Source organism: Poromitra crassiceps, assembly GCF_964638095.1.
Source record: "Poromitra crassiceps genome assembly, chromosome: 12".
In the NCBI taxonomy this organism is placed as follows: domain Eukaryota; kingdom Metazoa; phylum Chordata; class Actinopteri; order Beryciformes; family Melamphaidae; genus Poromitra; species Poromitra crassiceps.
The window spans coordinates 8,667,259-8,683,954 of NC_139632.1; the positions used below are offsets into that span (position 1 = coordinate 8,667,259).

At 43.5% G+C, this 16,696-nt stretch overlaps 1 protein-coding gene across 3 annotated transcripts in view; it reads left to right on the top strand.

Moving 5' to 3' along the window:
* pde4ba (phosphodiesterase 4B, cAMP-specific a) overlaps window positions 1-16,696 on the top strand; it is a gene marked incomplete at its 5' end in the record, with an annotated part of 200,901 nt that overhangs the window by 164,266 nt on the left and 19,939 nt on the right. For 2 of the 3 annotated variants that reach the window (XM_083648100.1, XM_083648101.1), the window contains one exon: window positions 3,641-3,753. In XM_083648100.1, the coding sequence (XP_083504226.1) occupies window positions 3,641-3,753 (113 nt within the window). Of the gene's footprint in view, window positions 1-3,640; window positions 3,754-13,822; window positions 13,967-16,696 lie in introns of those variants that run through there. The other variant, XM_083648102.1, reaches the window with a different exon arrangement.

Sequence of the window (16,696 nt, forward strand, 5' to 3'; positions counted from 1 at the left end):
CGAATATACAGTAGGAAATTGTGAGGCGAAGTTTGACCCACCTGTCAATCACAGCAACAGGTGTGTACATGTCACAAGAACAGGTGTGTAGTACCCTACACGTCGGATGCGAATTTCTGAAAAACATTGGTCCGAAAAAAGATCAACATCGCAATATCCTTCAGCGAAACGTCTCCGTTGATAATATGCATGCTTGCATTGACTGGATATAAGTTAAAAAAATACATAGAAAAAGCCTTCATATGCTCAAGTGTTATAGTTTAGCGGCCCTGCAGTGCCACCTGTGGATGGATTTAGCATGACCGATTTTGGATCCTGACTCACTAAACCAGGTTTAAGGCTCTGCACTGTATGTCCCTTTGTTTTTTTGTTTTTTGAAATGAAAGACATTAACGTGACAGACAGACACATGCACATTTGTATCAGAACTCTCATTGATTACATGAATTCCCTAACCAATATATACCTGAATGTAATCCTTACAAAGACGAACTGAACCCAACGGAACGCAAGTAGCGCGAGGGTTGGAGACGTTTCAGAGAAAATAGTTCCTACATGAAACTGCTCACAACAAAGTCTGTGCATTATATTGAGTAACCGGGTCATGATTTCTGGAAAGAGACAATGCTGTTGAGTTTTTCAAATGTATTTTTTTGGTGCTTTGAGCACCAGAAGCCGAGTGCCATCCAGTTCCATTGTATTGAGAGAAGGCAGAAACTATGCGGCCGATATCTCCAAAACTCAGGCAACTAACACAAAACGATATAGATGGATAATTAGCACTACAGGTGAGAGGAAAAATATGTATTTTGGATTTTAGCGTGAGCTGTCCCTTTAACTTAAACCTAACTATAATTCTAGTCTTTGCCCTAAAACCAAACTTGACTGTAAACAAGCCCCTTAAAGAAGTGAGCATTAGCTAAATGCTCTCGCCCTAGACGATTTCTCTCCTCTTTCTATTATTGTGAGGACAGATTGTAGAATTACGAGAACACACACCCACACACGTTACCCAAAAAATCATCACAAATACCAATTACTACTTACTATTTACTGCACAGACTTAAAAATGTGCTGCTCTGTCCCTTGTTATGTAGAGGCATGCAAGCTGTAAGCCTCTTAGGCTGCTTTCACGCTGGCGCCCCGGTAGCGTTCCCGAGCACACTTGTCCCCAAATTGACCCCAGTTTCGGAACATTTGACGAGTGTGAACGTTCCGTTCCGTTCCGTTCCGCCCAGGCACGCAACAGGGAACCGTGACAGGATCCACTTGAAAAGGTGGTCTGGGGAGCGCTTTGGCGTGCCCGGGCACGGAACACTTGCGAGTGTGAAAGCCAACCATTCCGAACCACATAGACAACACACGGGCGACGATAAACTCCAGGTATAGTTGATGACGCAAGTGCACTCTGTTCCATTTCCGAGCGCGGAAGAAATGCTGTAATGTGAAAGCTGACCAGCAGGGGAGAGGGGAGGGGGGGGCAATCGTTCCCGGGTGCGGAACGGAACGAAAGCAATCGTTCCCAGTGAGAACGCAGCCTAAGAGTCAGGTCATAAACATGTCCGTACAGTAGGACCACGAGCGCACCAACATAGCCAACACCACTGATTATGAGAAGGCTCGGTCCACATGAAGGTCAAAGGTCGAGGATAAGCGCCTCTCTCTGCTTTTCATCAACAAAAACCACTTCAAGAGTTTTTTGGAATCTTGGGGAGGAATATCTTGAGTGAACCTAAACCATCCTGACATCACACGCTGGTGGGGCTAAACTAAACACACACACACACACACTCTCTCTCTCTCTCTCTCTCTCTCTCTCTCTCCCCCTCCCTTCACCAGAGTGAGGGCGAGTTGGAGGCAGAATGTTTGGGCGAGCGAGCAAACAGTCTGGTGTCTTTGATGGTGAGGAGATCAGAGCAGGGGACACATTCTACGCGGCCACGCTAAGGTCGCCGCGGCGCAAACCCTGCTGCGTGTTGTGCTCTGCAGCTAGGAGACCCAGCGTACACACAACGCCACAGGACAAGGGCCAGCCTCTGTGTGTGTGTGTGTGTGTGTGTGTGTGTGTGTGTGTGTGTGTGTGTGTGTGTGTGTGTGTGTGTGTGTGTGTGTGTGTGTGTGTGTGTGTGGGTGGGGGGTTAGGGGGTGTACACGCACGTCCAACCCCATCACACACCCCGTGCGCTTTCCAACACACTGACTCATTCCAACCTTGACATACAGCGGTAGCTCTCTGAAGAAGAAGAAAACCCTGCAGGAGCAGGGCCGCGTGGGCTCAACTGACACTTTGTTCAGGCATGGAGGATATTAATTAAGGCAGTAATTGACTCGGCCACTCCATTGTGTCACGACAAATAATTGAACAAATAATTGAAACATACAGTAGCAATAAAATGACAGCAAATATACGTAACATATAGGACAGCACAAAAGAAAAGAAAAAGCCAAATGCTGTGGCTTTTATGAAATGATTAGTATTGTTGCACACATTACAAAAAAAATATTTTAATTAGTTGGTCAAATCCTTCCAGTGCAAAATTGCTTGTAAGGAAATGCAAGGAACGGAAATGTCAGTCGTTCAGGCTCACGGTAAATTGTTATTGTAGTTGTACCTTTAGCCTATAGTTGGTACACACTGTAAAAACAACACACTGTAGAAAACAACCATTTTGCTTTTATTCATTCATGATCCAGCTGCATTCTGAGTCCAGTTTATTTTGATTTGCTTTACCTGCTGTGATATGAAATCATTTTAGTTTGCTGCGTTTGGTTCCACAGCAGCTGCTCTCATGTTTGGTTTTTGTTTTTGCACCAGGTGGAAAGACAGATACTCAGGCTGCTTAAAATATCTGGCCTCAATTTGACCAACCCATGAGACAAAGCTGGCTCTGCAATGGCATGATCTATGTAGCATGTAGCATGTAGCATGTAGCATGATCTATGTAGCATTCTTGTCTAGAGGTGTCTAGAGGTAGTGTGGACAATAGATGCAAACGAAGTGCAGATCCCTAAAAAACGGCCTAATGTAGACAAGGCCTCAGTGCGGGGTGGGGGGTTGCTGCGTGCGTGTGTGTGTGTGCAGGTTTAGAGGTGTCTGTTTTCTTCATGTGTGTGTGTGTGTGTGTGTGTGTGTGTGTGTGTGTGTGTGTGTGTGTGTGTGTGTGTGTGTGTGTGTGCGCACGCGCGCGCGTGTGTGTGTGTGTGTGTGTGTGGGGGGGGGGGGGGTAGAGGTGGGTTCTGGTTTCCTGCTTTGGGGGGTTGAGTTTATTTAAATGGGGTGAGCGCTTCAGATGGGGGGGGGGGGGTGTAGGGACTCCAGTCACACACTCACACACATGCACAGATAGAGAGAGTGAGAGAGAAGATAGATCTAAGGTCCTAGCTTTCCTCTACTCTACTCTACTGACAGGTGTGACTCTCACCAGCTGGCCACAGCAGCACGTCCTTATGATCAAGGAGTGCTGCCCCCCGCTGGCGATGCCCCCTCCTCCCCAGCAGCAGCAGCAGGAGCAGGGAGTGGTGGGTGGAGGGTGCCTGGCAGTGCCGGTGCCTGGCTGTGGCTGTGTGCTGTGCTGTGCACTGTGCAGTGCTGCTGTGTGTGCTGACTGTGTGTCTCTGTGTGCCTGCTGCCTGCTGACAGATGAGGCCTACCAGAAGCTGGCGGTGGAGACCATGGAGGAGCTGGACTGGTGTCTGGACCAGCTGGAGACCATCCAGACCTACCGCTCTGTCAGTGACATGGCTTCCACCAAGGTAGGAGAGAGAGAGACTGCAGCTCTGTTCGACTTTTGTTTCTTTTCATTTTTGCCCTACAGTAAGTGGAGTGAACTATGGGGAGTCCAAGGGCGCTGTTGTGTTCTTTAAGTTCTTTAAATGTACTTCTAGTTTTATTTTAACCCAGCAGGTGAAGATAACGTTTATTTATAGTTTTTATTTGTATTTTTATTTGTATTTATGTATGTATGTTTGTATGTATGTATGTATGTATGTATGTATGTATGTATCTATCTATCTATCTATCTATGTATGTATGTATGTATGTATGTATGTATGTATGTATGTATCTATCTATCTATGTATGTATGTATGTATGTATGTATGTATGTACAGTATATATGTATGTACAGTATGTATATACAGTATGTATGTATGTACAGTATGTATGTATGTATGTATGTATGTATGTATGTACAGTATGTATGTATGTTTGTATGTATGTATGTATGTATGTATGTATGTACAGTATGTATGTACAGTATGTATGTATGTATGTATGTATCTATCTATCTATGTATGTATGTATGTACAGTATGTATGTATGTATGTATGTATGTATGTATGTATATATGTATGTATCTATCTATCTATGTATGTATGTATGTACAGTATGTATGTATGTATGTACAGTATGTATGTATGTATGTATGTATGTATGTATGTACGTATATATGTATGTACAGTATGTATATACAGTATGTATGTATGTATGTATGTATCTATCTATCTATCTATGTATGTACTGTATGTATGTATGTATGTATGTATGTATGTATGTATGTATGTATGTATGTATGTATGTACCGGTATGTATGTATGTATGTATGTATGTATGTATGTATGTATGTATGTATGTATGTATGTATGTACCGGTATGTATGTATGTATGTATGTATGTATTTATTTATTCATTCGTTTATTATTTTAACTTGATTTATTTATGTATTTATTTATTTGTTTGTTTGTTTCCTTTTTGGCTGACAAAAGGAACTGAGTTGATCTTTTGGCCTGCTGTGGCATGCTTCTCATCTTTCCTGTCAAACAGAAGTGTCGGTGTCATTGACAATGTGCAGTGTGCCCATACACTTGATCCTTTGAAAGAAGTCACCACTTGCCCATATTATTCATGCCCATATTCTTCATTGACACTACATTTGTTTCAGTGTGATGCCAACAACATTCAGCTGTATCTCTTAGTGTTACATTACCGTCCACGTCATTGGCCCGGAACTTATAGATTTAATTTAGCTTTCGCTTACTCCTCTAACTCCTTACGTTAAGACCTGCGTCTAAGAATTAAGACATTTGATTCATGTTTAGACCTCGAGTAACTCGAGTTAGTATAATGAGCTGATTCGGACAGAATTTTCCATGGAATTTTTCTCATTTATTAGTAGTAGTATTTATTGTCATCGTCGTTATTCGTAATTTTATTTTTATTATCCGCAGTAGTCGTGATAGTGGTAGTAGTAGTAGAATAAGTATTGTTGTTGAGGTTATTTTGTTCTACACTGCAGATAAGTCATTTTTCTACATATGCATACAGTTCAGAGTGGTTGGCTCAGGCTGCTGGTTGTTACTGTAACACAGTGCAACAGCTGTGTGAACAAAGCAGTTAGTCAGTTGTACATTTTGTTTTTTGTTATACAATGGAATTAAAAGGAGTGAAAATACATGATTGAAGTGGATGAATTCTTGCTCGTTGATTTGTGTAGTGTAGTATGCAGCCTGAAAAATGGATATAATAGATGCAGCCATTGGGTCTAATGTGCATTTGAGTTCAAAAATATGAATAATATGACAAATATGTCTCTGTCACCAGTTGATAAGAGTTCTTATTTGCCTCTATGTCACTCCTTTAAACAATGACCGTGACAAACAAGAACAGGTTGAACTCACTGACCCCAATACTTTCACTATTATTTAGGGCAGTGGTTCTCAACGTGGGGTCCGGGGGCCCCCAGGGCTCCCTGAAGGAGTTCCAGGGGGCCCCCTGCAAAAAGGGAGATCATTTATTTTCACTATAACTCCATCCATAAGTAACAAAATGACAGAACGACTATTTTGGTCATGGGTTTCATACACGTTCTGTAATAAAACATCTCAAAGCTCAAATCTGATCAGATAGGGCAGTGGTTCCCACCCTGGGGTACGCGTACCCCTAGGGGTACATGGAGCTACTCCAGGGGGTACTTGAGAGAAATGGGAAAATGTAAGAATAAATCATGAAAATGGGTTAAAACATTAAAATAAATATCCTCCGGAGGCACTAATTGCAGTTCTTTCACTTCATTTCTGATTTTGAAATGTTATATTCTTCAAAAGGTGGTTTATCATTCAGTCATTGCATCATATGCTATAGTTTTCTCTTGCCGTTTTCTAGGCAAAATGTTCTAGTCGGGTAAAGGTGGTACTTGGATTCAGAAATAAGGGAAAGGGGTACTGTAGGCAACAAAGTTTGAGAAGCACTGAGAGAGGGGAACCTGGGACAAAGTCTTAAGCCAGTCTTTGAGAACGACTGGCTTAGGGCCTGTGTCCACCTAGCGTCTTTTTCCGACGTTAAACGCTGGGAGTGCGCTGGGGAGTGCTGATCCCAGCGCACAATATACAAGGAAGCAATGTTAGTTCAGTGCGGTAGGAGCTTGATAGCTGACAGCTAGCAAGCTAACAACACAGGTAGGCTACGCTATTAAAAGCAGTAAGCACAACACTCACCGGAAATATTAAGTGTCTAGCCAATCTGCTCCCACAATTGAGCCTTTCTGTCTCTGTTGCGATAGTTTCTCCATATGATTAGTTGCCAGAAAAGGAGCACCCGACACCAGCGTCTTTCTGAAAAGTTAAATTATTCTCAGCTGGAAGCGCTGGGAGCCGGCGCACAAAAACGGCGGAGCGCTCTGAAAATAGACGCCGTGTGCGCCGGCATACGCTCTCCCCCCATTGGAAACAACTGAAAAAAGACGCTGGACCTGAGGAAAAGACGCTAGGTGGACACAGGCCCTTAGGTTATATATGACATTGGTCTGCTGAAAGGTCTAACAATAGGCAACTGTGAAGTCTCACAAATCAAGATAAAATATTCTTGCTGTTAGATAGATAGATAGATAGATAGATAGATAGATAGATAGATAGATAGATAGATAGATAGATAGATAGATAGATAGATAGAGTACTTTATTCATCCCCATAGGGAAATTCTGGCGTTACAGCAGCAGTAGCATCAATGACAGCAACAACTAATTAAAGTACAATAAAAAGTTACACAAATTCCCGTAGGTAAGGTGCAGAGCAAAGAGCAAAAACAGCAGTATCAACATATTGCTAGAAAGAAGCAAGAAACAATACAATACGTAAATATGCAAACTACAATATATACAACTTTACCTCCACCGCCGTTACATCTTTCGTTTCCCGGAAACTGTAAGTATATTAAATAATACTATTATTTCTATGACTAAAGCTGTGCACTGTTTGATTATTTATATTATAATTGCAATGACTATGCCGTACCCTGTATGGCGTATTATATTACATGGTAATATAGCTATGACTATGCATTGTGAGTGTGCAAAGTGCAACGTGGGCATGAGTGTGCACTGTGCATGTGCAGTATGGATTCAAACATTCAGGGGGCTCATTATAGGAGGGAGGGAGGGGAGGTGGGGGGGGAGAGAGAGGGAGGGGTAGGGAGAGAAGGGCCCTCCTCTCTCGGCATGTCCACGAGTTATTGTGTATTGTTATTGCGGTGCGCACGGTGTTGTTTTTACAAATAAAAATAGTTTATCACGTTGTTTTTCATGACCCAAGTTTAGATGTTGAATAGTCACAGATGTTTTGCTTGTGGAATGCTGATACCTGGGCTGACCAGCTTAGCAGCAGCCGTGTGTCACAGTTTGCCCAGTGAGCAACAGGATGCTAGGGATCCAGCACTGGGTCAAACACAATCAACTTGAGAGGAAGAGAGAAGGAACGTGTGTGTGTGTGTGTGTGTGTGTGTGTGTGTGTGTGTGTGTGTGTGTGTGTGTGTGTGTGTGTGTGTGTGTGTGTGTGTGTGTGTGTGTGTGTGTGTGTGTGTGTGTGTGTGTGTGTGAACGTGTGTGTGTGTGTGTGTGTGTGTGTGAACGTGTGTGAACGTGTGTGTGAGTGTGTGTGTGTGAGGGGTGCATGCATGCAGATGGGCAGAGTGACTCTCTCTCTTCCCGTCTCCTTCCTGATCGCCCGCTTTCTCCCCAGACGACAATAGATATCCCATCATGCCGCGGGGCACAGCTAATGGCCGTGTTTATTTCTCCCATTGCTGTCGTCATCAGGACACACACACACACACACACACACACGCACACACACACACACACACACACACACACACACACGGGAGAGGGGGGTTTCCCAACACAGTGTAGAAGCACAGACTCTTCCATCGGGCTGCGTTCAGCAGAGATCCTTGAGGGCAGTTGAATCACAGAATAAACGATGAACTATTTAAACAAACAGACGTGTAGACGAGGATACAGAGAGACAGACAGTCAGATAGTCATATTCCCTCAGCCGGGGGTGGAGGGAGGGCACAGCTCATGGAGGCTTAGAGATGTCATCACTCTCTGCTCCTCTGTCCATTACAACAGAATGACATCAGGAATATTCCTCAACCAAACTGACAAAACTGTCACGAGCGCTACTGACCACAAGCGCTACAAGCCCTCGGTACATAATACATATCGACAGTTATTGATGCAATTTAAATGCTGGCATCTCCCAAAAGACATGATGCAACAACACGCATATTTTATAAGCATTATGATGTAACAAGCATATGATGTAACAAGCATATGGGCCTAATTACAGAAACACCCTAACTGAACTGATCTGTCATTTGAACCTCTTTTCTTTTTGCCATCACAGAAAGACAGTTGCGTAATATAGGCAGGTTTGGATTTATGATCATAGGATCATCCTGACTTGAGAAATTCAAAAAATACCCTAAGTTAGAAATAATGAAAGGGTAATCCTACCTGGCCACATGCCAGCTGTTACCATAAAATGCCATCTTTAAAAAACAATGCTACCTATACAGTACACGGCCAGACAGCAGCACTGTGCAACAACACAGAACCTTTATAGTTGATTGACACTTTATAGTTGATTGACACATTGATTACAGTACAGTAGTACAAATATTTCTGAATTGGGATTTGTTTCTGTAACAGCAGAGCAGAAATTCCCGTTTGAAATGTGAGATAAGATGATCTGTTGTTAGGACTTTCTGTACTCTGACCCCACGGCCCTTCTCGTAGTATAGGGGCGGCTTTAGCTCAGGAGGTAGAGCGGGTCGGCCAATGACGCAAGGGTTGGCGGTTCAATCCCCGCTGCTGTCGTTGTGTCCTTGGGCAAGACACTTAACCCTCCTTGCTCCCAATGGTGTGTAGGCACCCTGCGTGGCAGCCTGCCGCCATCGGTGTATGAATGGGTGAATGTAGACTACCTACTGATTGTAAAGCGCTTTGGATAAAAGCGCTATATAAATGCAGGCCATTTACCATATATAAATGCAGGCCATTTATAGGAACAGTTGGGCCAAAGCAGCGAATGGATTTTGATTGGGGATTTTCTTTTTTATTAATGTGAAGAGGTTGAATAAAATCATATTGGCTGGAAAGCCAATAGCCTCCAAATCTGAAACAGGACCGCTGCACCTGCTGACCAGCCCTCTCCTCTCTCTTCTGTTATAATCCCATAAAGAAATCACTAACTCCCCTCTATTGGAGTCAGATAGTGTTTATTGACTTCTTATTTATTTTGATTATTAACTTACTTTATTAACTCCTTTGCTGTTTTTTGTGTGTTAACTGTGTTTTTTTATGTATGCTCTTGCTGAGGCCTCTTGGCCAGGTCATCCTTGTCTCTTTGGTCCATCTTTCAGAAATGTGGGTGAAGACAACTGATCTTATCATATCTTATCTTACCTTATATCTTACTTGACATATCAGTCAGTGACTTAGTGACAGTCAGACTTATCAGGTGACACAATCTGTTTGTTGTGTGCTATGTCCCACTGCCCTCATTGACGTGTCTTTGTACAGTGTGTGTGTGTGTGGGGGGGGGGGGGGCAGGTGGGTGACATGCAGCCATTGAGGTTACATGTAAGATACGGATCACACACCCCACCATCAACACCTTTCAAGGCCCCTGTGTGTGTGTGTGTGTGTGTGTGTGTGTGTGTGTGTGTGTGTGTGTGTGTGTGTGTGTGTGTGTGTGTGTGTGTGTGTGTGTGTGTGTGTGTGTGTGTGTGTGTGTGTGCGCGCGTGTGCGCGTGTGCATGTCCGTGTTGTGTGCGTGTGCGCGCGCGTGCACATTAACCACAGGTTAATCTGTATCAACATCTTCCTCCTGGCCTTGTTTTTACAGTAAATTAAAGCATTACTCAACCGACTTTAGCTGTCATTTGGGCCATTCACACGCGACCCTTATTAACAAGAACATGGCAATCAGCTTAAGCAATAGAGAGCCTACTGTAAGTGAAACGTCATTTCCTGCTTTTTCCCTGTATCAGCACTGAAAAAAATATGTACAGTAAACTGAACTTATGTCTTTATTCTATGCGAATGATTTATCATTTATTTTCCATAATAGATTAGTTTGTGACATCCGGGAGACCATGAGTAATATGTTCCTTTTGTATAAAGATAAATGGTCCGTTGACTTATGGTCTAAGCCTAAGTTAAGAACCTACCGTCTTATAAAAGACAGTTATTCTGTAGAGCCTTATGTCAGGTTTGATCGGGACAGAAGAAAAAGGTCCTTGTGTGCACAGTTAGGATCTGGAACTTTGCCCTTGGCACTGGAGACTGGTAGGTTTAATGCTACCCCTGAAGAAGACAGACTTTGTTTGCTCTGTGACCTGGGTGAAATTGAAAATGAGATTCATTTTCTATTCTATTGTACTGTCTATGATGAGGTAAGGGAGATACTGTTCAGTAAAATGTCCTCTATTTATGATGACTTTTTTGAGATGGACGATTATGAAAAACTTGAGTTGTGTTTTAAGAAAGGCACTTTCTTTATTGGAAACTTTCTTTCCCAGGCATGGGAGCTAAGGCAAAATGTTCTGTTCAGAAAATGATGCAATGATTTTGTTTTGCTGATATGGTGTATGTTATGTTATGCTGTGATTTAGTTTTATTACTGCGGCGTTGGCGTATGTTGTACTGTATAATGTATCATTTGTGTGTCTTGTAAGCCCATGAGGGCTGGGCACTGTCAAGTGCATGACACATTTAATAAAAATCAATCAATCAATCAATCAATCATACAGTAAAGAAATGTAAAGAAAGTCGCAGTTTGTCGTCAAACTGAAACGTAGGGGTTTGTTTCTTATAAAAACTACATAGCTCGTGGAAGCTCGTGGCATGTCGCCGGTCTTCAGCTTTGAGAAAGTGACGTCATTTAGGCGACAGTGTATGTAGTCTTTCTGATGTATAACTTCTAGTGCAACAGTTTGGCGACAAACTGCAACTTTCTTGACATGCAAAGTTACGTTTTAAATTGACAAAATTAGCGTTGGCACCCTGTGGCACAATTCAAGTGCGATCAAAAAAGTAACGTTATTCTCCGTTCACCGCCATTCATATTTTTTCAGCGCTGGTACAGGGAGAAAAGCAGGAAGTGACGTTCACTTTGCCTCTCTATTGCATTGACTGTTATTCAAGCAGTGGCCGATTTTGAAACCTGACCCTCAGAAATGGGAGGTGAAATGTTAGAAGCTGACACTGATTCCAGCCGTAACCCCCAGGGGGCAGCGCGGGGTCTTTTGGACCATTGAGGACGTACATGACTGCCCTCTCTGTTGCGCGTGGTAGACGACACGTCCTACAAGTCAGGGGCTATTGTGAGTTTGGCTGCTACAGTGTGTTCTCTTACTGTACATGATCCCTGCATACAGGAAACAGTGTGCTCGTTGTTTCTCGTTTTGTTCAGCCACTTTGCTGCAGTACTGCTGCACTGCCATGGTGGCAGCAGTGAGTCCACAGGCTTTTGTAAAGAACAACGTAAGAACAAAGAAAACATTTAAATAGCAAAAGCCCCCACACAAGGTACTAGCCTGGTAAACCGCCCGTCACGTGAACTCACATTTCATTTGGTTCTCCGTGACGGTCTGGACCCGCACAGGCAGTTAAGATGATTGGTCGAGCAGAGGCAGCCGTAGGCGGGCTCTGGCTCATCTGGGCAAGTAGTGGGTACATGGTCTTTGTAGTTCTTTTCACTCGTCAACATGGCTGCCGCCGCGGAAGTGACAGGCAGTCTGAATGAAATTGAATGTAACGTTCCCAATTCTATGTATTAAATTCTAAAAAACGACCCTCAACATTTGGGAAGGCTAAGCCACACAACTAGTTCGTTATAATCTAACTAAATGCTTCGAAGGTGACTTTACGACCGTGAGGACTCAATCAATGAATACCACGGAGATCATCCACAGGCACCTTCGGCGATCTGATTGGTTGAAGTTAACACCCACCAGCGGTGATAGACAGATGGGTCATCCAATCACCTGCCAAGTAGCTTGGAAAAAGTGCCCGCCTCCGTCAGCGGGTCTGGTGACTTCATTCCCAGATCGACTGGTTTAGTGAAACCTATGTGGAGCTATACCATCCATCTGGCAGCGTCAGGTTAACAAGGTACAGCAGTACCTTGGGGACTAGGAGAGGGAATCACCAGATGTCTGATATTATCACGATACTCAAGTCACCATACAATAGTATTGCGATATTGCGATAACGTCGCTGTCAGCAGCGGAGTTCCCACTCTCCCATGGCTGAGAGAGGGGCTCTATTATGGGGATGAGAAGAATCTCACTAACGTAACATTATTCTCGTCGGAAACCACTTCGATTTGCATGTTTAAACAAGTTTGCAGCCTAGGGATAACTCGAAAACATTTTATTGATCTATTCACGTCAGAGGAAGCCAGGATTCAACAAAAGGATATCAGAAATACCAGCGCGTCCGCCCGGCTATAGAGTCTCAGTCCTGCCTGAGAGGCTTCAGACGGAGGTAGGGGAGGAGCTTTGAGGTTTGAGTGACAGATTGAGGGCGAATGGCGTTACGAGAATTACTCACAAGATCGTTTTAATGCTTTTCCATTGGTTAAATTTTGTAAGACCCACACAGAGACGTGAAGGGTGGTGACCAGTGGCATTGATTTATGACAAAAAAATAAAAATGTGAAAAAATTGATATTCGAGGTCCCGCCCCGGGAGCGGCGATATACTAGTATTGCGATATATTGCAATTTATGTTGTCAAGCAGACAAACTGACCAACACAGTCCTAAAAACCTGTCATAAATGTTGCATGCACTTGACAATTCATATAATAGAATATCGCGATACTTGGCATTCGTGCGATACGATATATTGCCACACAAAATATCGCGATACTATGCTGTATCGATCCCACCCCTATAGGAAACCCAGCAGTAAAGTGGCCAAACTAAATGAGCAACATCTGTAACTGTAGTGACTAAGCTGATGCATGAATTGAACATTTTGCTGAGTGATTCTCTTAGTTACAACACTGCGCTGCCTACCTCAGCACTTTGCTGTTTAACAGGTGGAGATTTGGAATCATCGTGGTTTCATTCACTTCGGTCATGCACCCACCCACCCCAACCACCCAAGCAAATAGAAAGTGCTAGCACTCCTCTCCCTCTTGGCATTAAACTTTCACCTGAATAGATTTGAAACTGTCAATGGAAAAAGAAGAGGGGGGGGCAAACATTGCTATAGCTTTCATAATTGAATTGCAATATTGACAGTGTGTAAACCACAGAGCTCTGGTTGCAGCAAGCAGGAGGAGTGTCGTGGGGCATAGCAGAGGCGGGACTATATACCGTGCCCCCCCACTAGGGTGTGAGTTAGGCAGAAGTCTCTCACACTGTGTTGCACAGACAGACACAGGGTGTGAGGAGCCTACAGCCTACTAGTCAGACCTCACGGCTCAGAGTGAGTCAGTTAGCAGTGTGGTTTCCCCCAGGCAGGCAGCGTCAGACTGAGAGCCAGGCTGGACCCAGCTTAGCTCCACACTCTGTACGGGACTGCAGCGCTGCTCCCTCCACACACAGACAGCAACATGGGCGCCTGCTGCTTCGACAAGAAAGAGAGAAAGCTAGGGAAACTGAACGGGTGGAGAAAGGTGAGAGACGATTTTTTAAGACGTTATCGCTTTGTATTATCTGTTGCTCTGTTGTATATATATATTTTTTTTTTACTTAAGTTTTTTCCACTCTTTCTTGTAGACTTGGTGTGTGTGTGTGTGTGCTGAAGTTTTGTGGCAGGCTTAACATAGTATGAGATTAGTCTTTTAAAACAGCGTTTTATGAGATCCTTTGGCAATCCTGTTTGACAGAAAGTGACACTTTTCGGAGGACTTCTGAGACATGTCGCTGCTGCTGAACTGTTGGGAGTTTCTCCTTTTTGAAGCTTGTGCTGCCTGCTTAGTCAGTTCAGTTGACTCTGCTGGGATGTACTGTATGCTTTAAATTGTAAAGCATTACAGTGGGCGTTTTTCTTTTTTTCTTTTTTTTTTATATATAGACACGTCTGCTCAGAAGTTCACATCAAAAGAGTCTCCACAGCATGAAGTGCTGGTACATGCTCTCAGCTGTTCAGAAGCCTCCTGCACCTCATGTGTTTCTATGAAACAGAGATGAGATGAGGGAACTCACACTTTTGACTGTATTGGAAAGACACTGAGAGCTTCTTCGCCCTTTAGTTCAGTGCTGATCACTGCTGGCTGCAGACTGTGTTGACTGGTAATATGCTTTTATATGACTTACCTCTCTGTCTCTGGGCTTTTAGCTTGTCTTTATGTTTGACTTTAGCCTGCAGGATATACTTCAATCCCCCCCCCCCCCCCCCCGAATCAGTTGTGATCAAAGAAAGGCCATAACTATATTATTATTATTATTATACTATATTATATTATATTATATTATATTATATTATATTATATTATATTATTTTATATTGCTCTTTATAATTGATGATATATTTGCTGTGATATTATGGTTGGTACTTAGGACCAAAGTGTCTGCTAAAGGGCATCATGTAATGCTATTGATTGGAAGTCTTTAGCTGTTGCCTATGTTCACCTTGACTTGGAAAAAGTACAAAACAAGCTTCAAGCAAGAAATCTGAGCGAGGGTGTTTCTCTTCCTCCCGTCTAGAAGAATGTAGTAGCATAGCGCCCCGGAGCACGCAACTTTCAATTCGGATTTTCCGACCTCCGGCTTCATTTAACTCTGAGACGGTCAGAGTTACAAGAACATATAGTCAGAGCAAAATCTAAACAATATAAACGCATATTGCATAATTACACCTCAAATTAGGTCAACAAACACTTTGATGACGTCAAGTCGGACAAAGCGGACCTGTACTTTCGGCCTGGACAAGCGCTCGTTTCACTTTTTTACAAGTTGGAGCCCGTTTTTTTTCAACGTGGTTCCGAGTTGTCTTGAACACGGCATGAGTCCTTCCCGTGGCGACCCAGGTTCCAATCTGGCCCTCGCTCCTTTACTGCATGTCCTACCCTCGCTCTCTGTCCCCCATGTCTTCCTGACTCTCTCTGTCCAATAAAGCATGAAAATGTCAAAACAAACTAACAAAAAAAAGTCTAGTGGCGTAAACCGAAGCATATATAGGGTGAGTTACAGTAGGCTACTGAGGAAAGTGTTTGCAAGTAGCTCTGGGCCGGTGACAACTGATGTTTGTAAGTCTTCCTTCTTCTTCTGACGGGGGGCCAAACACTCAGGTCATCTGGGGAGAAAGAGACAGGGAGCGGCTGTATGGTCAGGCACTGCACCCACTGCTCAGTTTGTTCAGATAGGGGGGGTGGAGACAGAGTTTTCTCACAGTTTTTCCCTCAAATTTGGGGGATGCATTCCATAACTTGTGCTAACATGAGGTAACTCCCAGTCCTTTGATTTCACCATTGATTTGAGTGTCAACGTACAGTATGCAGAAAAACAAGCGTTCCTTGTTTCTTGGGCTTTTCTATTTTTCAAGTGTGAGTTAACTTTTTTCCACTTGACTTTTTCAAAGTCATTTCTTGGTATCTTTGCTACCTGTGGTTTGTTACATAGGGTCGGTATGTTGCTACCTGTGACTGTGGTTTGTTACATAGGGTCGGTATGTTGCTACCTGTGACTGTGGTTTGTTACATAGGGTCGGTATGTTGCTACCTGTGGTTTGTTACATAGGGTCGGTATGTTGCTACCTGTGGTTTGTTACATAGGGTCGGTATGTTGCTACCTGTGGTTTGTTACATAGGGTTGGTGTGTTGCTACCTGTGGTTTGTTACATAGGGTCGGTATGTTGCTACCTGTGGTTTGTTACATAGGGTCGGTATGTTGCTACCTGTGACTGTGGTTTGTTACATAGGGTCGGTATGTTGCTACCTGTGTGGTTTGTTACATAGGGTTGGTATGTTGCTACCTGTGACTGTGGTTTGTTACATAGGGTCGGTATGTTGCTACCTGTGGTTTGTTACATAGGGTTGGTATGTTGCTACCTGTGACTGTGGTTTGTTACATAGGGTTGGTATGTTGCTACCTGTGACTATGGTTTGTTACATAGGGTCGGTATGTTGCTACCTGTGGTTTGTTACATAGGGTTGGTATGTTGCTACCTGTGACTGTGGTTTGTTACATAGGGTCGGTATGTTGCTACCTGTGGTTTGTTACATAGGGTTGGTATGTTGCTACCTGTGACTGTGGTTTGTTACATAGGGTCGGTATGTTGCTACCTGTGGTTTGTTACATAGGGTCGGTATGTTGCTACCTGTGGTTTGTTACATAGGGTCGGTATGTTGCTACCTGTGGGTTGTTACATAGGGTCAGTATGTTGCTACCTGCGGTTTGTTACA